The sequence below is a fragment of the Ruditapes philippinarum genome, unplaced genomic scaffold, assembly GCF_026571515.1.
Source record: "Ruditapes philippinarum isolate M1 unplaced genomic scaffold, ASM2657151v2 ctg3063_1_1_1_1, whole genome shotgun sequence".
Taxonomy (NCBI): domain Eukaryota; kingdom Metazoa; phylum Mollusca; class Bivalvia; order Venerida; family Veneridae; genus Ruditapes; species Ruditapes philippinarum.
Window position 1 is genome coordinate 51,062 of NW_026851686.1, and position 26,197 is coordinate 77,258.

The following is a 26,197-nucleotide window of genomic DNA, read 5'->3' on the forward strand; positions in this document are numbered from 1 at the left end:
GCTCAAGGAAACAACGGCTTGCCCCTGAACCCATGCGGGTAGCGATCATTAGATTACTAGTCTGACTTGTTAACCACTAGGCCATGCTGCCACATCACTTTTAGTTATCTAAATAAGCTCAGCCTCTCAGAAAAAATGCTAAAGAAAAGCAAATTTTTATGTGTTTCAAAATTATGATATTCATACATCTTGAAATTCACTGTTATATCCATGACATACATGTATAAATGACTAACATTTTACATTATTGTTCAACTCTAAAAAAGGTGGTCGACTTCCATTTTTAGAAGTATTGGTTATCTTTCAAGATGAAAATTTATAGTTCTGTTCAAGGTCAGCTAATCAAAGGGTGTTCAGATGAGCAGGCTGGACTGTGTGGCTCTATAATAATAATTGTTGTCAAGACATCAGCGCGGGCACTTTCAGTTTCACCAGGGCACACGTACTAGAGCATAATGAATATTCATGGTTACGCTGCGATTCTCTAGAGGAATGTCTGAGAAGATTGTTAGTCAGACAGTTTGAAAATTTTTCGTACTTTTTGTCTTAGATATAATTGTCTGATATTGGTTTTTTCTCTGTATTATAGAATCTGTCACATTGTGTAACATGACTTACATCATGTCACATTTTTTTGCATAAAAAGCATCAAGATTAAAGGGAGGTAATTGACAGGTAGTGATAATATGGAGATTGACAGAGTTAACTGTAAACATGTTTTGTACGGAAACCTGGTTGGGACATGCCGCTTGAATTTTACTTCTAACTTCTTGTAATTATTACAACTCCTATTCTTCATGAGTGCCACCCCATGCCTGTCACATTCAAACATGACATCACATACAAAAATATCTGTCACATACAAAAATGCCTGTCACATACAAAAATGCCTGTCACATTAAAAAATATCTGTCACATACAAAAATATCTGTCACATACAAAAATGCCTGTAACATACAAAAATGCCTGTCACATTAAAAAATATCTGTCACATACCAAAATATCTTTCACATACAAAAATATCTGTCACATACCAAAATGCCTGTCACATACAAAAATATCTGTCACATACCAAAATATCTGTCACATACAAAAAATGCCTGTCACATACGAAAATATCTGTCACATACCAAAATATCTTTCACATACAAAAATATCTGTCACATACTAAAATGCCTGTCACATTCAAAAATATCTGTCACATACCAAAATATCTGTCACATACAAAAATGCCTGTCACATTAAAAAATATCTGTCACATACCAAAATATCTTTCACATACAAAAATATCTGTCACATACAAAAAATGCCTGTCACATACGAAAATATCTGTCACATATGAAAATGTCTGTCACATACCAAAATAACTGTCACATACAAATGCCTGTCACATATGAAAATGTCTGTCACATATGAAAATGTCTGTCACATACAAAATATTAGTCACATACAAAAAATGCCTGTCACATACCAAAATATATGTCACATACAAAATATATGTCACATACAAAATGTCTGTCACATACAAAATATATGTCACATACAAAATGCCTGTCACATACAAAATGTCTGTCACATAGCAAAATATCTGTCACATACAAAATATATGTCACATACAAAATGTCTGTCACATAGCAAAATATATGTCACATACCAAAATAACTGTCACATACAAAAATATCAGTCACATACAAAAAATGTCTGTCACATAGCAAAATATATGTCACATACAAAATATATGTCACATACAAAATGTCTGTCACATAGCAAAATATAAGTCACATACCAAAATAACTGTCACATACAAAAATATCAGTCACATACAAAAAATGTCTGTCACATACAAAAATGCCTGTCACATACAAAAATGTATGTCACATACAAAATATCTGTCACGTACAAAAATATCTGTCAAACACCAAAATATCTGTCACATACAAAAATATCTGTCACACACCAAAATATCTGTCACATACAAAATATCTGTCACATACAAAATATCTGTCATGTACAAAAATATCTGTCACACACCAAAATATATGTCACACACTAAAATATCTGTCACATACAAAATATCTGTCACATACAAAAATATCTGTCACACACCAAAATATCTGTCACATACAAAAAATGCCTGTCACGTACAAAAATATCTGTCACACACCAAAATATCTGTCACATACAAAATATCTGTCACGTACAAAAATATCTGTCATTTACAAAAATGCCTGTCACATACAAAAAATGCCTGTCACATACAAAAAATGCCTGTCACATACAGAATGTCTGCCACATGCAGAGTATTAATTCTTGTAGAACATTTGAAAGTCAACATAAAAATGGAACATTCTGACTGAAGAGTTTACCTGATATACCAGGGCCAGAATTAGGAAAGATTTAATATATCATAAAACAAAAATGACCGCACAGATTCAAAATGGACCATCTCAGAAAAACATTAATGACAGCTCTAATATACTTTACTACCTTGCTCAGGTGTTAAATCATGTTGTGATTTGGGATTTTAATATCAAAGTACAAAAATTGACCTTCCAACAAAATATTTTTATAGACCCTGGTCAGACTGGTAAAGGTTTAATATGATTTTCATTTCCAGCTCAGCACAGTTTTAAGGTTTAATTTTTTTGTACAGAATCATACCAAAGTATATTGCTATGTTTTTTTCCCCTGTCTATAGTGTATGTCTAATAAGGGCCCATCCGCCTGTTTAATCAGAAAAAAACAGATTCGCTGTGGAGTAAGGACCCTGGACATGTCACCAGTCATGGCCTTCAAGTGTTAATTTTGAAGCACAGATCAAGTGGTGATAATTTACTTCATTGCAATTTCCATGGAATATTCGCCTGGATATGACAACTGGAAAAAGAAGGTCTAAATTATACATATGTTACATTACTTAAAGCCAATTTGTCACCTTAAATGGCAAAGTTCTCCCATATTTATCATTATCATTGTCAAGGAAGATATTTATTGAATGTTTAAAGGGCAGAAAAAATCAATGTCACAATGTGTAGAGCATACTGGTTTTACCTTCTTTTCTAAAGGCAATAACATGAAACATAATTCCTTGTTACTAGAAACACTGGTATAGGAGAAAATTAGATTAAATGATTATATGGCATTTATGGACAAACATTTGTGAAACATGCTGCTGTTTAGATCATTTAGGATGCTTAAGTTACTGTTTGTTTTGTGCAAGTGAGACCATGTGATCAGTCTGATGACATTGTTCGAATGGTGGAAAAAAACTTTGCATTCTAAATGCCATATTAATTGTTAATTAGGAAATGTTTGTATTGCATTTCAAACTGATTGCTGATCAATAGTATTTTCATAATCTTGTTTTTCCATCAGGTTCCTGCAGTGTTACTAATTACATGTATTTCAATATTTCATGTTTTTTTGTCCTGGTGTGTTATGTTCAAGTTTAGATATTGTCTCTAGGTAATTCCTGGGCCAGACATCTACCTTTTCAATTTCAGATTGTATGATTTCAGTGATTTCAGTGTATACACAAGTGTACTTTTTTTTTGCAACATTTTACTCAGTAATGGTATCTCTTGAAACAAGAACTACTCAAAGATTCCGTATCACTGATTTAATGACAGATAATATTAAAATTTTACATTGTAAAGAACAATAGTTCCCTATTTTTTAATTTCACAAAAGTTTTACCAAATGAACATTTTTAATAATTTGCCCCTGATGACAAAAAAACCCAAATAATTTAATTTTTTTCGAAGTGGTCCCAACCAAATGGCATTGGGTTATCAGGTTCATCTGTTCCCAAATTTCCTTTTTGTTTAAGGGGTTTTTAAAAAAACTGGTTATTAATTCGGGATGCGAGGTGGGTTACCATTTGGGGAAACCCCCTTTAAAATTTTTGATGAAAGGGTAATATATAAAAAAAGTGTTGACTGTGTCACAGAATTTGTTGTTGAATTATAATAGTGTGTGGGTTTTTTTTGCCCATATTAATCAAGCAGTCTACTGTATTTTTCTGTAATGTGAACAGCTGGTCCGATATCATTGAATGAAATTCATTATAGAATAAGGAAGGTTGATTTGATACAGAATTAATAGATATAGTTGATCTGGAGAAAATTGTATGAACATGTGACAGGTAGCTAAGAGTTGCCTTTTTTTTTCCTGACTTTATCAATTATTTTGTATTGGGAGAAAAAATATTACTATTTCTATATGATGGAATGATACAAATGTATATGTTTTGCAGGCTTATTCATAATGTTAAGTTAATGCAATCTTTTTGTAATGAATCGATTTTGTAAATTCAAGTTTTTATATTGACGTTTTATTGAAGGATTATAAGTGTATCAGTGCTTTGAAAGTGTTTGAACTTTTTGCGTAACTTCTCGGAAAAATGCAAATGTCTTAGAAATTACTCAAGAGACAAATATTTGGAATGTGATGAAAACCTGTATTCAGTAGTCATTATTATATCATAACATAGTTATATAGACATGTTTACACTTTTCTGTATAGATGTAATAATTTACATGTATTTTATTTATGTTCTTGTTTCAAGAGTTACAAACACAGAGATGTGGTAGTTTAAAAGATTGTTTCTGTTGATCTACAATAACTTCATCAGGTTTAATTAATTAATCAATTTAAAAAAGCAACAAATCAGCATTGAGATTTTTTTAATACATCAATTCTTTTTGAGGTTTTGCTCGGCACTCTTGCAAAAATTAGGATCTGAGTGCCAACAACAGTTTTGCACCTTAGAGCTCTTGGCAGAGCCTGTTCAGAATGTAGACTGTAAAGAAAGAAATAACTCCCCAGCGCCCATGGCGTCACAAATGCATTGATGTTCAAACTGGTTTGGCTGTATACTCAAGGACTGGCACAGGCAAAGCATTTAAAATGGCTGCTTAATGTATTCAAAGGGGTATAATCTGTCTGGGATAAGAAGTGCAATGAACATTTACGGAGTACAGTAATTACGAGTTGATTTAAGAGAACTTGATACAGGGGGAGTAGAAAAATGTTGTCTGCACATTGGATTTAGTAGCAACTCGTCCTGCAGGACTAGTGACTCTGAAAATATTTTTTGATGCCTGCTTAAATGGACATTATTCAATCTGGAAAAAAAATGTTTAATTATTATTTTTTTTAGAAAATAGCAGACCATGATCGGAGTTCACAAATGTGTCTCAGATCTTAGTCTGTTATCTTGGTCTGCAATCTTAGTCTGCACTAATTGGCATTGGTTTTAAAAGGCTAAATGATGGTCTTCTACAAGATGCTAATTTTGATTTAAAAAAAATTATACCGAAAGATGGCCCTTAATTCAGCCACCATAGTTAAGAAAATGCATTTTTTATTCAATTTTTATAATTACAGTTAAACTTCGTTTGCTCAAACTCTGATCGTTAGAATACGTCCCTTCGCTCGTACTCATCGCCCAGTCCCGGGAAAATTCCTATATAATATATATTGTTCTACCTGGGATTGCTCGATCATCGATCGCTCAAAATCTCGAACCTGATCTCTGATCCCTTCGGCAGAAACATTGTTAAATTAAGCGAGATCTTGCTTTTAACACCTCATGATCATGATAAAGGCAATTAAGGTTAATTGATTCAAAATCAGAGGTGTTGTAAACGATTTGTTTGTTTTGATAATATTGTTAATTTGCTGTCTTTAGACGATAAAAAGAAAATAACTTGTAAAATAAGTGAAATGTGCAAGTCAATAAATAGATGACTTTCAATATTTCATTAATTTTATCCCATAATAAACATATAAATTAAAAGATATTTTGAACATTGTTCAACAAGACTGGAAAATGATTGCCCATCAGTTCTTAACCATTTACAATATGCATGAATATAGATTAACACAGTGTACTGTTAAAACTCATTTGAAAACACTGGGATAGTTATTTGTATTTGTTAGACGTATTCGACGAACTGATGTACTTAAAAAAAATTAGATTGATGTTTTTATCATTCGACTGATGTAAGCTAGAAAATGTTTAGGCCTATGTCCTACATGATAATAGTTCAACTTTGGTTGGCTGTAACTACCGATCTCTCGAACAAATTTGCACAGACCCTCTCAATCTCCTACGCAGTGATCTCCCCTTATCAGTACAGAGATCTCTGCCATCACAAACATTGAAATATCAATATTTGGATATTTATATTTTTTATCTTTTTAATTTATTTTTCATTATTTTGTATACTTTTGATAATTTTTTGATAAAATATAACGGGCGTAGGTACAAAAAGTTAAAAATAAATCAGAAAGAGAAAAATGACGTTAGATTTTCTATGTAACGGTCGATATTTACATTTGAATTTCGACGTTACGTCAGTGACTTTCATCATCATGTGACGTCTGTGAAGGCAGTGATTACAATTCTGCCAAGGGAGGTAATCACTGTGAGGAGTTTGAGACCCTCTGAGTTCAAGCAAACAAAGTTCGACTGTAATCTCTAGAGACAAAACGTTTCCAAAAAAAAAAAAAAATTATTCGTTCAAAAGAGAAGAACTCTTTTACATGATAAAGACATGAGAGAGATATAATTACAGTATAATAAACCTCAATTATTAAAACAAACCCAAGATTAGTTTAATATTATATTGCTTTTCTTCTCTTAATTAAAGAAAGAAAAAAAACTTGGAAAACACAGAGAATGATTTCTAATTTAAGATAAACAATAAACTCGCATTACAGTTAAAAACAATATTTTCCTCAAAACTGAATGTTCTTATTATGAATCACCCTCTTGATCTTGTTTTAAATTAGGATACTCTTTTATAAGGAGTCACTACAATTATTCTGGCTGATTGTATCCTTTTATATTCATAATCCAAGACAAATGAGATTTTAGTTCTTTGAATTTTTATCCCCAGCATTTTTATGTTTGATTACAGATAATTATACCAGACTAATACAGTAAAGTCACACTATTAAGACCACTTGGAGTCTGGCATACTGGTGGACTTAATAATTATGGTCTTAATTTCTGGACCCATTCTTTTCACATAAAAAGTCACAACTTCAATTTTTTTTTCATTGCTCAGATGTGTTAGCTTAGAATTACAGAATAACAAACATTTAATATTTTGCAACAATCTAATTTTTGTTAATATCTGTTAAGTTACCTTTTGACTGCTGATGGCAGCAAATTCTACCCATGTGACCAGTGCAGATATGTGACCAGTGCAGACATGTGACCAGTGCAGACATGTGACCAGTGTAGACATGTGACCAGTGTAGACATGTGACCAGTGTAGACATGTGATCAGTGCAGACATGTGATCAGTGCAGACATTGATAGTGCAGACATGTAACAAGTGCAAACATGTGACTAGTGTAGACATGTGACCAGTGCAGATATGTGACCAGTGCAGACATGTGACCAGTGCAGATATGTGACCAGTGCAGACATGTGACCAGTGCAGACATGTGACCAGTGTAGACATGTGACCAGTGTAGACATGTGCCAGTGCAGACATGTGACCAGTGCAGACATGTGACCAGTGCAGACATGTGACCAGTGTAGACATGTGACCAGTGTAGACATGTGACCAGTGTAGACATGTGACCAGTGTAGACATGTGACCAGTGCAGACATGTGACCAGTGCAGACATGTGACCAGTGCAGACATGTGACCAGTGCAGACATGTGACCAGTGCAGACATGTGACCAGTGCAGACATATGACCAGTGCAGACATGTGACAAGTGCAAACATGTGACCAGTGCAGACATGTGACCAGTGTAGACATGTGACCAGTGTAGACATGTGACCAGTGTAGACATGTGACCAGTGCAGACATGTGACCAGTGTAGACATGTGACCAGTGCAGACATGTGACCAGTGCAAACATGTGACTAGTGCAGACATGTGACCAGTGCAGACATGTGACCAGTGCATACATGTGACCAGTGCAGACATGTGACTAGTGCAAACATGTGACCAGTGCAGACATGTGACCAGTGCAGACATGTGACCTGAGTGTAGACATGTGACCAGTGTAGACATGTGACCAGTGTAGACATATGACCAGTGCATACATTTAACCAGTGCGGACATGTGATCAGTGCAGACATGTGACCAGTGCAAACATGTGACCAGTGCAGACATGTGACCAGTGCAGACATGTGACCAGTGCAGACATGTGACCAGTGCAGACATGTGACCAGTGCAGACATGTGACCTGTGCAGACATGTGACCTGTGCAGACATGTAACAAGTGTAAACATGTGACCAGTGCAGACATGTGACCAGTGCAGGCATGTGACTAGTGCAGACATGTGATTAGTATACCAGACTTAAAATATCTTACATGGTCTTGTCTAGCTTGAAACGCTGAACGAGAGAGTAAAGTCTTTGAGTAGGCTGTTTAAAGTACAGTTGAGCGGTTAAATGGCATTTATTTATATAGCAGGAATTATATACAGCTATAATTTATATGGCATTTACTTATATAGCAGCGGGCAGTTATATGGCAATTATTTATGTAGCATTTAAAGACTTACCGATGCTGTATAGTACGTAGTATAAGAATGTTTCTAATAATTATAGGAAATTTTAACGTGAGGCAATATCTGGATAAAGTCACTACTATAATAAAGAGACAGTGGTACGATGTGCTTTTATTTGTGGTTGATATTTTAACAACAGTGTACGAGAACAATATTATTTTATTCAACCGTGGTTATTCTTTAATATTTTCTTTATGAAAAAGAAATGAATTTGGCGAAAATTATTGGATGGAAACGTATGAATTAGATTTTAATTTTAATTCCGGACAAGTGCACGATTTCAATTAAAACTCGTGAGGATTCTTTTAGGAGATAAATAAGAGATCTTCCTTGATGTGAGAAATTAATGACTCGGTAATCATACGGAGTTGAAAGATTTTCTTTGATGTGTTAATTGGCAGTCGGCGGGGAAAAGGTTTTTGTTCATTGAAGATGATTGGATATTGTTTGTAGTTAGTTGACCCATGTTTTTATGTGTTTGACAACTAACTTAATTGCAAAGGGAATCGATATTTTGATATGGACTTTGATAGAAATAAGGTACGTTTAACGTCTAATATGCAGTTATGCTCTGTGGATTGACTTGGAATTTTTCGTTGAACAATTTTACTTGGACGGTCATCGTCATTTATATTTATAATGTCCTACCTATGGTTTTATCACAATGGCGGACGTGATTTACACGGTAATAGTGGTGCTAATTCATTATATGGTGGTAACCGTGGAAACAGATCAAGACGTCCGATGAGGGAGAGATCTTATCGACAGTTTCCCCACCACAGGAATAGTGGGGTGCTTGGTCTTAGTAAGAGTATAGAAACTCTGCCCCCACCTCCGCAGTAAGTCAATTTTCACTATTATATACTCTTTGTATTAATGTGTTTATGCTCATTATGTCTGTTAATTTCATCATTTAATGATGTTTTTGGGTAATTGTCACGTTAAACTATGAAGGTCATGAAATTATGGCCACAGTACCAAGTTCTTCATAATGGAATCAGACCTTAGGATGTGACTTCTTTGTTGAACTATTTCAAGTAGGGGATACATATTAAGTATGTTTAGTTCTTAGTAACAACTCAGTATTCAAGTAGTTGTCAATGTAAGGAGCAATATTTATTGGTTTGGTCTTGTAGATCACACGTCAAGAAGCCCAGGCTGGCTTGACTACACTGGCAACTGCTCATGCAGGCAAAGTGATTACATGCATGTAGCAGATAATATTAATTGGTTGAAAAAATGCAAATTACCAAATATTTAAGACTCCTCAGACGTAATAACATATTGACACGATGCTTTTTAAATGCTTCCGGATGAGTCAAATTCTTTCATAGTTAAGAAAAATGTAAGATTTTAGATTTTAAAAATAAAAAGATTCCAGATTCAAGTTATAATTTATAATTATGTTTTGTTCGATTAAAGACTGATTTTGCAGTAATTACCATAATAATTTCTATAGCTGCGGAACTCAGGGCTATTTTTGCATATTTTTACCTCTTTTTGGTAATTTACATGGAATGTAAATGCCATTTGCAATGTGTTAATTATTGTCTTTGTTCACATCACAATATTTTACTTCTAAATAGATTTTTGAAATTACCTTGAAAATTAGTGTAAATTTGGAGGCATGCTGCTTAAGTTACTGTAAAATATAACAGAAATTGGTATCAGTTACTGGCAATTGGAATATAAAGATTTGTTATCAGACAGTGTTATTAATAATGTATACAAAATATTATTTTCATTCCTTCAGTGATTTAGTACAGGGCGGCATGGTGTTTTCATTTAATCCAATATTTTGTGGATATCAATGAAGTCAGATACATGTAGTGCTTATTTTTGTTGAAAAAATTGTAATGTTGGATAAATTTCAGAATTGAAAAAGTTGTGTCAAAACGAAAGAGATAATTTCATCAAATCTTTTATTAGATCAAAACATTGTTTTGGTATGTTGAATTTATCTAGGGAATCTTGAGCATAACAAAAATGCTACGTATTTCCCCGATTCCTATTGTATGGGCCAAAATTGTTCTCAAATAAGGAGGAAACAAATTTTAAAATTTTTTAAATTAAAGGTTTTACAAGAAAGTTTTGAAATGCGTTTGATTGCTCATGATTATCAAGTTCTGTTCTATTATTTACTTAATCTAAACTGATCATTGAGTGTAAGTATGTAGCTATAGATGACTTTTCTCATAAATTATACATGGCAATTACAGGTTTAAAAATGTTGTTCTGAGTGATAACCTTTGTGTGACCTTTCCCTTTTCAGTTGTATTTTTTTTTTTAACACCCACTGCATTTTTGTACCCATTCTATTTCGAAATCATGTCAATCCAAGCAGGACCAAGATTATTTCCCATAATGCTTTTAACTCATAGCGGCTAAAAATCACATATTTTTGGTGGGGTTGCACAAATTATATGGCCATATACAAATGCTTGTTTCCAAACAACTGTTTATATAGGGCCGTATAACCTGTAAAAAAAATTTATAACTAATCGTATACAATATACACAGAATTCACTTTCATGGAAAATATTTAGTTTTCACAGTCAAGTTAGATTAAATTTGGTGTCATATAATATGTAAATCTTTTTCCTGCCAGACAATATAAATGTATTAAGCATTGTTTTCTTCAATATTTGATTTGATAGAAAATGTGCATTGTTATTTATAGTTTTAAATGAGTTATTGCATTACACAGGAAAGAAAACCAGAAATAATTTTGACAGTTATAAGTATACTGAAATGTTAAAAAACAAGGAAAGTTTTGATATTATGCAATATTTATATATCTCAAATTGTCCAAAAATATATGCACTGATCCAGACCAAACCCCATCTGAAATATGCATCTATACTAGGGCTGGGGCGAGTATCAGAGTACTCGGATAATCACGAATTGCAATGAATAATCGAGTACAAATATTCATATTAAGTCCTGGGATCGTGGATCGCGATCTTATTAGTTTATATCCATTTTCTGTGTCTCACACTCTAAAGTTCGGGGAAAAATACAATTTGAGTATGAGCGATGCGATGTTTACCAAAATACCACCAGCAAAAGTTACTTCCAATGTTTCGAAATACTTTTGTATAGGTTGCACAAATATACATTAAGATACTCATGCCAAGAATAAAAAACATTAACTTAGTTTATGTTTGCATTATTTTATATGATTAATGTTAAGTAGTGTTTAAAGAAAAATAAACATTTTTTTAGAACTAATGTTCATGTTTTAAACGGTGTCTTGTTAACAAAAGGTTCGTGGTTCGATTTGTGAATCGTAAGTGCTGAATCTTGGTTCGGATCGGATCGTCATTTATCCGACGATCCACACCCCTAATCTATACCCTTGTTAAATTTTTTTTTTTTGTATCTGAGCTTGTACTGGTTAACTCTCATTTGCATTATAATATTATCTATATTTATAATCTAAAATACTGTATTTTTTTTATTTTTTTTTGGGGGGGGGGCGCAAATGGGGAAAGGGGGGGGGGTAAATATAAATACACTACAAGGATAGCTGTCTGATTTGCAATGCTAGAATAATATAATACTGATAATCTTTTTAAATCATATTGCCATTTCTTGTATATCTAATGCTGATTTTAAACATTCTTTTCTGAAAGGTGAAAACTCTTACCTTTATTATTAATGATGTCAGAGATAAAGTCTGTCTATTAAACTATTCGCTTTTCCTGGAGGTCAGTTAATTGTCCCCATTTAAAATCCAGAATATTGATGCGCTTTAATCTGGCTACATTGGAGCTGGAGTTTTCTGAAACTATTCTCTGTACAGGTTTTTGACCTTGAAATCCTGATGTAATGCTCTATTCAGGGCGTTGTAGCTTGAAATCCTGATGTAATGCTCTATTCAGGGCGTTGTAGCTTGAAATCCTGATGTTATGCTCTATTCAGGGCGTTTTAGCTTGAAATCCTGATGTTATGCTCTATTAAGGGCATTTTAGCTTGAAATCCTGATGTTATGCTCTATTCAGGGCGTTGTAGCTTGAAATCCTGATGTTATGCTCTATTCAGGGCATTTTAGCTTTAAATCCTGATGTTATGCTCTATTCAGGGCATTTTAGCTTAAAATCCTGATGTTATGCTCTATTCAGGGCATTTAAGCTCGAAATTCTGATGTTATGCTCTATTCAAGCCATTTGACCTTGAAATCCTCAGATGCTATGCTTTGTTCAGGCCATTAGAGCTTGAAATCCTGATGTTATGCTCTGTTCAGGCCATTTGAGCTTGAAATCCTGATGTTATGCTCTGTTCAGGCCATTTGAGCTTGAATTCCTGAAACTATGGTCTATTCAGGCCATTTGAGCTTGAAATCCTGAAATTATGCTGTATTGCAGCATATTTTATCTCCAGTTAAGTCACACTCACTAATGAGTCAAACTACAAATTAACAATTTCTATCCTCACTAGTTCTCAAAAAAGAGTCATTTAATGGTTTAAATCTGACCTAAATCAATCCATAAAAAAGGATGTAAAATGTAATATCTTCTACTTCAATGGCTTCCTTGGTAGTTAAAGCAAGTTCTTAAATATACATGTAAGTCCTAATTAGATTTAGAACTACATGTCAGAAATAAGTCCAAGGTCCATTAGAAAGACTGTAATCAATTTGGCGGGAATTATGGTAGCGTATTAATAAATACATGTAATTGGTTAAATTACTTTCTTGGCAAGATAATTGTTAAAACTTCTGTTGACTGTAAGAAATGGTCTGAGAAAAGGGGTAAACAACATTATTATTTGATGATGGAAACAAGAGAGAGGAAAAGGTTAACATGGTTTTTGGGTGATATTATGTAATTGGTTGTGGCATGGCAAGACTGGCGTAAAGTGCTGATAAAGTCTTAGCAGATAGGCTCATCTGGCTGGGAGATGGTAATTTATACATATTTGATGAGTGGACGGGTCACTATTATACTGCACAGTAGATGGTCATCCTCTGTTGTTCTGCGGAAGTTTAAAGGCCGTTTAATGATATTTTCTTGAATTATTAAATATCTTGTAACAAGCTGTCTTTGATCTGATAATTGCCCTTTAGGCCAGTTTTCCTTTCTTTGGCTTTGTTTTTAATGCAATAATAATGGAAGATGTCTGTCCGCAACTATTATAGGATACTGCGAGGAGGCATAATTCATTCATTCATTTGCATTATGTTGTATTAAACGTTTAAAATAATTTGGCGGAGCTGACACTGAGAGATCTTGTTGTTGTACTATGTTCCTTGTTTGTTCATGAACTTTAGTGTGTTCAAAGGAAGTAAAAAAATGGAGTTAATTATCTTTTAATGTAACTGTTTGACAAGAAATTTTATATAGATTTTGGATTTTATTAAGTGTTTAGTTGATGAATGACTGTTAAAGTGGCAGTTCTTTATTAAATGAGTTTACAAAAGGAAAAAAAAAAAATATATTGAGGTTTTATGGAAAGGAATAATTATGGAACTGCTTGATTAAACTGAAGCTGCTATATATAAGGCTAGAATATGTTCCATAGTAATTGCAATTAAGAATTTTTAACCAAAATGAAAATTAAAGTTATATACGAGTCTGCTAATTTAAGACAAAAAAATGATGCATAAACTTACTGTGAAGTAATCAATAATATCAAGATCATCATGTCGAATCCGTTTTTTGTAAACGGTGCGTTCAAACACAATCATGGTAAGACGGACTGTAAAGGCAGTCCAAAAGGTAGTCCAAAAATCAAAAGAAGGCAAGATACAGTTGATGAAAGTTCCGACTCCATAGTGAGAAACAGTGTTCTTGGGAATAGGTTTAGAAATCTTGGTGTTCAAAATGAAATAAATGATACTGGGATAATAGAGCGAGGAAATAGTGGCGTTGATGGTATTTCTAGGTTTGGTTACCAGGACGATTCTAGTAATGAGAGGTAATTTTTATAGGCACAAAAAAAAGGAGAGAAACATTTCGTTTTTGTGACTGTGTGTTTCTAAATTGCACATCAAATTGGATTTTCTATATTCTTTATAAAAAGCACAGGACAACACAAGTTAATCACACAATTTAAAGCAGTTTTAAGATATATAAACAAAACTTAAAGTGTTCTTTACATTAACATACTTGAATTTCATGCAGAAGCTTTAACTTTATAGCTGTATACAGACTATTCATCATGTCTATCTATAGTTAAAAAAAGAGAGAAAAAAAGAAAATCTAGGTCATACAATTTCTTGTAACTAAGAAGCTTTCATCTGAACTTAATTAGTCATATACCGGTAGGTGACTTTTTCTTTCACATCAAAAAAAAAAAAAAAAAAGAAAGCTATAAGGTGATTATCATGACACAATTTTTTTTAATGAACCCAAATAATGATTTTCCGGAAAAAAGTTGGTGGGTACAGAACAAAAAAAGAACAAAAGGTATCGGTAAGAAGGTGATGGGGGATAATGCAGAGGATAATGCCGAGAATAATGCCGCATGCCTGGATCGTAATTGATTGATTAAGCTCATAATGACAATTAGGACAATGACATAGGGTGAACCATGATTGAATTATACGAGTGATTTATATATAAATCTTAGATTTTATATCCTATATTGAGACAAATGTTCATTTCTTTATTTCTCTTTCACTCAATACTTGGTGTTTTCATTCATTTGTTCATTCGTTCATTCATTCATTTAACTATCCATGCATCCATCCATCCACCCACCCATCCATCTATCCATCCAACTATCTAACCAACCAACCAACCAACCAACCAACCAACCATCCATCCATCCATCCATCCATCCAACCATCCATCCATCCATCCATCCATCCATCCAACTAACCAACCAACCAACCAACCAACCATATATTTACTCATGATCAGTTGGAAGCATTAACAGCAGATATAGATTTCCAAAAATATATATTTTATGTAAAAATGAACATTATGTCATAGAACTGGTAAATTCTAACAAAATCTTATGAGTGTAGCCATGCTGAAACTTTGGATGAATACCCACATATAGCAATGGTTATATCTATTGGTCTTTTCTTGTTAGCGGCTGGCGATACATTTTGTCAGTACTATAATTATAGATAAACAGTAATGGTAATTGAAGTGTTGGACAAAACCATCTTCTTCTTTGACAGACAATCAGTGGCCAATAAATATACTTCACTTTAAGCAAAAAATTAGGTCAGATGAGATTTGAACTTTTCATTATGCCCCTGTCCATATAGTTATTGAACTGTCTGTCTATCTGTCTGTCCATACAAGGTTAACCTAAAACGGCAAGTAGGATTTAATTCTTAAATTCTACCTGTACCAATGGCTTCATAATTTACACACTTATTAATCAATACAAAGTACAATGTTATACCAATGTTGTTTCTAATAGGTGACTTTAAGATTTCAATGATGGGAACAAAAAAGATTCATTTGGGTTTTATATATCAAGGAAAAGTTTCAAAGCAAATGTTTGCCAGTAATAAAAAGATGGATTGCAAACATAAGTTATATAATATTTTTGATAGGTTATGTATATGGCCCTATATAATGATGGTGGTGTTGGTAGTTAACACTCAGGATCATGTCAGTAAATCACTTTGAATTCACCAGAGCACCGTGAGTTCAGCCATCATATCGTTCCTGGGTAAGCTGTCAAGCAGTTTACCTGTACTAGTTGCTTTCACTTACGCAAGGATCTGATAACTACTATACAAATTTTTTTTGCACAACCATATTGACTGCGAATTTCATAAAAACGTTATTTCGCTGTGGTATTAAAAATCATATTACCTAGTATCACATAATGATATATAATTCTTTCAACTACTCAAAGAAAGAAAAAAAATCATTATAAGAGTGCAGTTTCATTATTAATTACCCGTTATTAAATATTGGTGTAATTTATGACTGTACAGGTATATCCTTTAAAAGGTTAGTCCATGTTTATAAAGTAATTGATAATAATGACCTATCAATGTTGTACAAGAACTTATCATTTAGAACAAGTGTTTGTTAATCAGGGAGAGAGACTTTGTACATTAGGTGTTGCATCAATATAGGGTTGCTATGGTGATAAAGTAATATTTATTGTACAATTTGTTATTTAATGGTGCTACAATTGAATTATTGTCTACTTTCAGCATTAATTTAACTTTTATATCTCTTATAATTTGTTAGAACATGCACATGAATTTTTCTGTTACTAAAATTTAATTTGACTTGACTATTTCTATGCCAAATTGCCAATATCAGAAGTTATTGGCATTTGCCATGGGTAAAGATCTTGGCCATCAGTCTAAGGTTGATATAGACTTTACTCTGAATTGTTGTTATCCGGAACTCAGCAAATGTGGGATTTTCCAAAGTAAATTCCCATAGAACAAACAAACTTGCACTGTTAAAGTTTCACAGTACAATACCTGTTATAATAGAGTTGTCAACCTGAGGTGCCTATATATTGTCGAAGCTGTAACTGTAAAAGTTTGTTGTACGGTCCTAGATCAGTTGGGAAAAACCCAATATACCCTAAGTCTGGAGTAAGTCTTGTTTTGTTTTTTGCAGATTTATGTGCCAAAGTGAGAGAAATTGTTGGGGTTTTTTTTGTTAAGAAAAATGTGATTTGTTTTTTTTTCTTCTGATCATGACATTTTATTATTTTATATTTGTAGAGTGCGTGTTGAGTTTTTCACCAATGAGAAATCATTCAAAGAGAGGTTACAGCTTTACTTCATCAAAAACCAGAGATCAAGTAAGTGTTACCTAATGTTATGTCACCACTCAAATACTGTACGGATTGATTATTTTGAAAATGACCCATATACACTGGTAATTTGTTATGTTAATTGTAGTTATATTGTTAATTGGGAATTTAATTTTAGAGTGGCTTCCTTCATTTTTTCCAAATTCCATGAATTAAAACATTGTTCATTGCTGTAGATGTAGTATTTTATCACAAAAACCAAGTCTGACACAACTCTTCCGAGTAGCGGGATTTTTTTGTTCAAAATTCGGTAAAAAGATGCTATTTTTAATAGGGAAAATGACATATTGTTAAAAGGAATGTGGGTACATGCATGACCTTCACCTCCAAATGTTCTTCTCAAGCAGACGTAAAGTATAGACAGTATGGTGGTGTTAGTTTACAAGTCATTCAAAATTCATCATTCTCTGGATTATTGTCTGAAAGTTTGGTACTTATTTCATCTGTTCCATTACGCCTGCGGTTATAAGGATCTTTATCTTGTCTAAATGATTTTCAGTATTAAAATATGTAATTAAAACATAATTATCCAACAGTAAAGAGCCTGATCTGACTGTATGGATGTCCCAAGCTGGCCTGCCTCTATACCGAGGTCAAAGGTTAATCACTTTTGGTAACAATAGGTCAAAGGTTAATCACTTTTGGTTACAACAGGTCAAAGGTTAACCACTTTTGGTAACAACAGGTCATAGGTTAACCATTTTGGTAACAATAGGTCAAAGGTTAACCACTTTTGGTTACAACAGGTCAAAGGTTAACCACTTTTGGTAACAACAGGTCATAGGTTAACCATTTTGGTAACAACAGGTCAAAGGTTAATCACTTTTGGTAACAACAGGTTAAAGGTTAATGCTGCCTAACTTCTATTAAAGAGTTGTCCCTGCTTTGAATATGAACCTTTAAGGGGAAAATTTTATTTCAAAATGGTAAATATTGGGTGATGAACAGTTGTACACTGAACAAAATTATTTACCATGCATATTTCACTATTGCATTAAAAGGATAATCAACTTTAGATTTATATGACAAAGGTTACATATCATAGCCTAAGAAATTGACTGTAAACAGAACAATATTTCAGTGGACTATAATGATAATTCTTTGTTGCTAAATTATTCTTTGAGATAAATATATATCAGTTACACTACATTTAACTTTCATTCAGTTAAATGAAAAAAATGATTCAGGCATCATGGCAAAAATCAAGCAAAATTAAACAATTGACCTTGAAGGTCAAGGTCATTTATGAATGACCTTCATTCAACAATACAGCATACAGTTTGTAACTTTTTGAAATCAAGGCATCATTATCATTAAAATTTATGGAAGTGCCAATATACATAAGATCACTATAGGCAAGACAGTAAATGAATTGAAACAGTAGGATTTTAGACCCTTTATTATTTTTATCTACATGTATATAGTTTTGAAGTGTTCTATAAAAAATGACATATAATATCTTATATAATATCTTATCTTTGCAGGTTTGCGAATTCGTATCTTCAACTTAGTCATCAAACTATTGACATGTATACTGTACACAGTAAGGGTACTGACAGAAACCATTCCTCCAAATTGGTGAGTTATCTCCCTGTAAACAGTATGTGAGTTATCCCCTTAAAACAATGTGAGTTATCTCCCTACAGTTTATGAGTTATATTACTGTTAACAGCATATGAGTTATCTCCCTATAAACAGTGTGTTAGTTATCTCCCTGTAGTTTGTGAGTTATCTTATTGTTAACAACATGAGTTATCACCTTATAAACAGTGTGTGAGTTATCTCTTTATATTGTGTAAGTTATCACCTAGTAAGTAGTATATGAGCTGTGAGTTATTTTCATTTTAACAGTGTGTGAGTTATCTTACTGTATACAGTGTGTGAGTTGTCTCCCTGTAAACAGTGTGTGAGTTATCCCTCTGTTTACAGTAATATATGAGCCTTTAATCTCAATGTAAAATTTCATAATGGCTCAAGATTTACAGGGATTCATGCCAGATTTATATTATTAAATGTGACTGGATGTGATCTAGTGACAACTAAGATTGAAACGGATAAAGTACAAAGCTGTAGTATGGTCAGGGTACAAATTACAAAGCTGTAGTATCGTCAGGGTACAAATTACAAAGCTGTAGTATCGTCAGGGTACTTAATGTTACCCTGTCCGAGAATCAACACCACTTTTCTTTATGATCCAAAGTGTTATGAAATATCCTATAAGAACGACATGATTTAACATCAAAATATATTTCATGTATCTGCAATTTTTATTCAACAAAGATTTTCAAATTATTAGAAAATATGTTGATGTAAAAATGCTTATGGTAACAAATCTTGGCCACTTTAATAAAGAATAAATTTTGAGAGTTGACTGCAAAACTGCAGTAACTTGTATATGAAATAAAGAACGACTTACAACAGTCTTGCGGTCAACCCTATAGATATAGAAAAAGTCATGCCCAGTGCAGGATTCGAACTTGCATCATCAGGACTTACAGACACAAGTGAACTCAACATTTTAGGCCATTGAACTAAGGACACACCAGTGACTGTGTACTTACATAGATATAGGGGATAGTTTATTTGCTTACATAAACTGTATGATGTTTCAGAGAAGTATGGGAGTGTACTCGCAGCAAACAGACATTGTCCTCTTAATTTATCATGATAAATAAAGAGGACAATGTCTGTTTGCTGTTTTCTGTATGAAACTACTTACGAGCTTGCGCAAGCTTGCAGCAAGCTAATATAGCAAGCATAAATAGCCAATGTAAGCTTGCGACAAGCTTGCAGCAAGCTTGTCACAAGCTTACCGCAAGCTTTCCTTTTGGTTTGGGCACACCCCCGTGCCGATTTTGCGACGCAGTAAAAAACGGTACTGCGGGGCCATACATATATATTTTGACGTGACGTTTTTTGCTTTATAAAAACATATTGTTAAAGCACACTAATGATTAGTTACACTGTGGAAAAAAAATTGTTGCTACTGTAAACAGTTCTTATTTTGGGTATGTGATAAATAGAAGATTATATTTGTGTTAGGATCATTACTTAAGCTATTGAACTTGTTCAATAAAATAATATTATGCATGCCAGAGGCTCGCATAATATAATTTTATTTAACTCATTCAATAAATTCAGTTTTGAACCAACACTCATTCAATATCCTCTATATATTCAAAAATTTCTGCTGCTCGCAACACAAGGTTTCCCCCTTGTTCAAGCTTAATATCAAAGCTTTTACGGTGTTTGCATAATTTACCATAACTCCAAGTCTCCAAGAGTGCGCCTGTCGACAAGTGACTGCTTAGAGTGCAAGTCTGTATAAATAAGAGAAATTATTGCTTTGAAAATGATAATTATAACAGTAGGTGGTCAATCAATACCTTTTTTGTGCATAATTATACAGGAGGGGCCAGTATTTTGTTTTGGTTTATTAGATCAATAGTGCTTTAGAAGAAACTGTACGCCAGAAATTTATATGTCTGCATTTGGTTGTATTTGTGTGGAAATGTACAAGGCAATTATAAGAAATAGAATATCTGACATTAACCCTTGATTTGCAAGAACCAAAATGGATAAGCCTTTGCCACCAGTAAAGTGTCAGGCCAGCCTTAAAATTATAAATGAACTGTTCCAAATTCAAAACAGGGCAAATCCATTATACAAATCAAGGGGGGTTAGTTTATACCAATTTATTTTAGTTGGATTGTTTAACGGAAGCTACAAACTTATTGAAGCACTATTGAATCCATTCCTGGAACCAACCAGTTCTAAGCAATGAATGTAAAGTTTCTTGCTCAAGGAAACAACGGCTTGCCCCCTGACAGGCTTTGAACCCACACGGTCAGCAATCCTGGGATTCCTAGTCTGACATGTTACTTTTACCACTCGGCCACGCTGCCACTTAAATCAAGGGGGTTAAGGTTTTACATAAATTGATGTCGTCATTAAATAATTTATCAAGCAGTTTCTATAATAATACATGTATAAAATTTGTCAAATCATGTTATTTTCATCTTTTGGAAGGTAGGTGGTTTAATACTCGGCCGATGGCCTGCACCTCAGAGGTCCTCTGTCATTGGAGCAGGTTATTTGCTATATTAAATTATTTACAGTGTATGTCTGACTTAATAAAAATTAAAATAATATAACATAGCAAATGTCTGACTTAAAAATAATAAGGATAGAAAAGAAAACGTTTGCAATGTTTATTTCTATATAATCTGTTTATCTGACTAATGCGGTATGTATATATTTTTACAGCGATACTCTACCAGACACGATAGAGAATGGTACAGTTGCGGATGATGTCACGTGTTGGGAGAGCGTAGATAAAGAGGTGTTTGAGGATCATCCTGTCATACACTGGTGAGATATAATTTATATCTAACACCTTGTCAATTAATGATATACTATAATCAACAGTGAAATATAAACTGTAACACTCCCTGTACCACTGTCATTGCATGAATTTTATCATCAAATTTTAGAATGACTTTTGTGGAAGCACCTTTGCTATGAAATACAATACGTTTCCAGTGAGATGTAATATATCACCCTGAAATATTGTCACATATTTGTATGTTAAAAATCGCCTGTTAATTAATAACTTGGTTATTTATGCCACCCCCACCCCCATCCTCCTCTTGTGTCCTGGTGTATTTGTCCTTAATTCAGTGTGAAATGCTACAGTAAAATTCTAGGCCTGAAATTAGTCTTGAATTTGTCTAGTATAAATGTGTATACGTCTGAAATATATGTAATAGATAAATCATGTGTATAAGTCTGAAACACATGTGATATATATAGACAGAACATGTGTATAAGTCTGAAACATGTGCAATATATAAATAAAACATGTGTATAAGTCTGAAACATGTGCAATATATAAATAAAACATGTGTATAAGTCTGAAACATGTGCAATATATAAATAAAACATGTGTATAAGTCTGAAACATGTGTGATATATAGATAAAACATGTGTATAAGTCTGAAACATGTGTGATATATAGATAAAACATGTGTATAAGTCTGAAACATGTGTGATATATAGATAAAACATGTGTATAAGTCTGAAACATGTGTGATATATAGATAAAACATGTGTTTACGTCAGAAACATGTGTAATATATAGATAAAACATGTGTATAAGTCTGAAACACATATAATATATGGATAGAACATGATTGTGTATAAGTCTGAAAGATATGTAATAGATGAAACAAATTTAGGAAGGGTTAAAGTTTTATAGGACATACATATAAGTTCATAACTTAAAGCTAAATAAGCTTTGAATGGAAGTTTCTAAGAAATGCAAAATAGAAATATTATTCAGCCATTGCATGTATAAAATCCATTGTTTATGCTTGCATAATTAATTCCTGTAATATAAACAGCTATTCTAGAAGCAATAGCCATCAAATGAAGTGTAAACATTCTCATGCATATTCATGAACACTTTATGCTGCAGCCCATGCAGAGAACTTTAAACTGATCGAAGAAATCTTTTATTTAAGGGTGAGAATGTTTTTGAAAAATGCAGTGGAAATTTCGCAGCCTTTGTAGAAATTGCATGACACAACAGAATATTTTAATGCAGGTTTTATTTCCATGGAGATCAAAATTGGTTTTGTGTTTAGGATGTAAAGTGAGACCGGAACTTGGCTTTTATTCTCTTAAATGACAGTCAGTTGGACATTTTGATATCAAGTCAGTATGCTGTAGGAATACTAATTGACATTCTGCGTATTTTATTCCATTGTTTCAGCTCGCTATTGAATTATTAAGTTAATTTGTTATGGTGTTTAAATGTTGATATAGTTATTGTAAAATTCTCTTCACAAGGCATAATTTGTATTGTAGTGATGTAATAAATGCTCAATTTTAAGGGACCTCAATGTGTTATTTTTTAATGCTGAATTTAAGGGACTTCACTGAGTCTTTTTAATGCTTAATTTATAGGGACTCCACGAAGGTTTTTAATGCTCAATTTAAAGGGACTCAACTGAGGTTTTTTTTTAAGTAGACGGGACTGGAAATAGTGTGTTGAGAGTTTTTTATATGCTTTATAGATGCATGAAAAGCATTTGATTGCTTTAACTCAAATCAGACAAAAGTATACTAACTTATCATATATTGAGGGGAAAAAACACACAAAAAAAAGTGTGGTGGTGTTGGTAGTTTACCATCATGATCACTGCAGTAAGCCACATTGAATTAACCTGAGCACAAGGCAGTCACCACATCATTCATTAGCAGGCTGTCAAGCAATTTACCAGTTTTTAGTTGCCTTCACTTTCGCAAGGAACTGATAACTTCTATACATGCCACCAAAAAAAAAAGTCCCACAAAAATCCCTAGATATCCTCCATGTAATGCATGTCATCGTTGATTTTTTTCGCCACCACCCTTGCAGAAATATATACTGGTATTCAAAAAGTCCCAGTATTTCACAGTTATTATCCTAGAAAACTCCAGAATGTTAAAACCAGTCTTGGCTATTCTAGTATGGCCTAGGAAGTACCAGTTACTGAGAACTAGGCATTTCTAATAATTTTCAAACAACTCATCAATTTCTAAGTTATACTAGGAATTGTAATTTATTTTCTGAGATTTCTAAGACTTAAGATTTTGCAAAATTCCTAGTCTTTAGGAATTACTTGGAATTTATCTTGTAGAACAAAATCCTTAACATCTGTGCTAAATTCCTTGAATCTTACATAAATTCCTAAAGACTAGGAATTCTCTTTGTTGAAAGTAAACAAGTAAATAAAGAAGGAAGGCAATAAAATTGAAAATGTTTTTTTTTCTTCTTTTTTTTAAATAAAACAACATACTGATCTAGATCTATTTATTAATATTTTTCTAGGATTACTATTATTATTATTATTATTTAATTGAAATTAAATAATCAATTGACCTTAGTGGTCAACCTGCATTTATGACAATTTTATCATTGGCCATTTAATTAATAGATAATACCAAAATGTATTTGAATATATAATCTAAAAAGAAATAACAAATGTACAGGTACTCCAAGTAAATCAAAGACGTATTATAAACCTTAAAAAAATCAATAATTGACATCTGTAGTATGTAATTCTTATCAGTTGTGTAGAGCTATTTTTAGCGCTGTCAAATTGCATCCACTGATGTCATGCTTCAGTGCACAGGCTGTGTGTATAAACCACTTTATACACGGCTTATATACTGCCTGTTGACATTTTTATTGAGTGTGATTTGAACATATAGACATGTAATTAGGGGTGGATTTAAGGTGATTATTATTGGATAGTTGAAAATCCCATGTGGCAAATTGACTCTTGTGCACTCTTTTTTCACGTGTCAAATTTGTGCATTTCCAAATTTTCACGAGTCAAAACCGAATCCCCGCGTCAATCTTAAAGTAGGCTATATTTATGCTGACGGAAATTAACGATGATAACTTAGTCTTTACTATTAACCAGCGAACCTTTACGATTATACTCGAGCAATATCCGTATATTTACGCTAACCAAGACGAGCATAATTTCATGACGTATTGGACACGTATACTGATGACGTAGCAACACAATTGTTTTGGAAACTTCTGTAGCTTTGTATGAAATTCAAGCGCTTGTTGGGCTTAAAATAATAAATAAGTGAAATACAATTCAACGATATAATTGAAACAATTCAGTCATTGTATTGACGGCAAAAACAACGGAATTACACGAAAGTATGGGAATCAAGCACATGTTACTGACGTAGTACACAGGTTTATTACGTAGAACACAGGTTTATTGTGCGCGCAATATTCAAAGATGGCAGACACTTCTCTCATATCAACAGTGAACTGATATCATCTCCCCAATAAAGACATACAACGAGGAAGGTGAAATTGCTCAAGCAAATTATCAGGAGAAGACCTTCCAAGCTGCAATCGGTGAAATTCACTGTGAGTATTATCATAAATGCACTGATTTTTTCCCAAACAGAGCCGGCGTGTTTATGACCCCTAAATAAAAAATGAACAGTCTACAGATGAAGAGTCTAGACATTATTTAAATGCCCTTTCTTCACTTCTAAAAGCATTATTTTGTAACAATTTGCCGACTGTAACAATAGAAATAATTTATTGTATTTCCAGCTTATTCCTAGTTACAGTTAAGATACTTAAACCTTACTGGAAATATTGCGTAAACGAACATTTGTCACATATTTTCGTGACCTGTTTTTATTTATTTATTTGTTAAACAGAAACGATATAATAATAATGAATAAAAAAACAAAGCATCGTTGAAGATTGAAGATTTGCTTCCCTGCTTATGCCCTCTAAAAGTTTAAAATATTTTTTTGAAAAATGCATTGTAGCAAGTTATTTTACCCCCAGACAGTTCAATACCCTTGTATGCAGACAGTTCACTACCTTAGCAATTTTGCACTTGTATTAGAAAAAAAAGTTTTTCATAAAGAAACAATATTTTTATATCACTATTAATTTATGTAGTTATATCTATTAGAATATGATAAACAAGAGCAACAAGAAAAGATGATGTTCAATAAGCCTACATCATGTCTGTATTTTAAAATAACACTTTATATATTGACTGTATTTTTAAATCACAATAAGAAACCTCCAAAAATTTATTTGCAACAGAAATCATGTTTTCTGTTTGTTTTTGTTGTGTGTTTGGGGGGGGGGATTTAATCTCTAGATTTCTGTGCATGTATAGGAATTATTGGACCACTAAAAAGTTGTCTAGGCCACCAAAATTTATCGGTCAGTGGTCCAGGTGACAGCCTAGCTAAAATGGTTTGTCTTTGACACTGCCTAAGCCTATACTAGAGAATCTGAATACTGGTCCATTAAAATAAATCCCACATGATGATTTGCAAAGAACAAAAATAGCACAAAC

General features: G+C 33.0%; 1 protein-coding gene across 3 annotated transcripts in view; it reads left to right on the forward strand.

Annotated features, from left to right (window-relative positions):
* LOC132736955 (potassium channel subfamily T member 2-like) overlaps positions 1 to 21,679 on the forward strand; it is a 50,852-nt gene extending 29,173 nt beyond the window's left edge. For 2 of the 3 annotated variants that reach the window (XM_060724179.1, XM_060724187.1), the window contains exons 2-4: positions 17,203 to 17,282; positions 18,779 to 18,872; positions 21,561 to 21,679. In XM_060724179.1, coding sequence (XP_060580162.1) covers positions 17,203 to 17,282; positions 18,779 to 18,872; positions 21,561 to 21,669 — 283 coding nt within the window. In that variant the 3' untranslated portion in view covers positions 21,670 to 21,679. Of the gene's footprint in view, positions 1 to 8,517; positions 9,383 to 17,202; positions 17,283 to 18,778; positions 18,873 to 21,560 lie in introns of those variants that run through there. The other variant, XM_060724172.1, reaches the window with a different exon arrangement.
* The last annotated feature ends 4,518 nt before the right edge of the window (positions 21,680 to 26,197 follow it).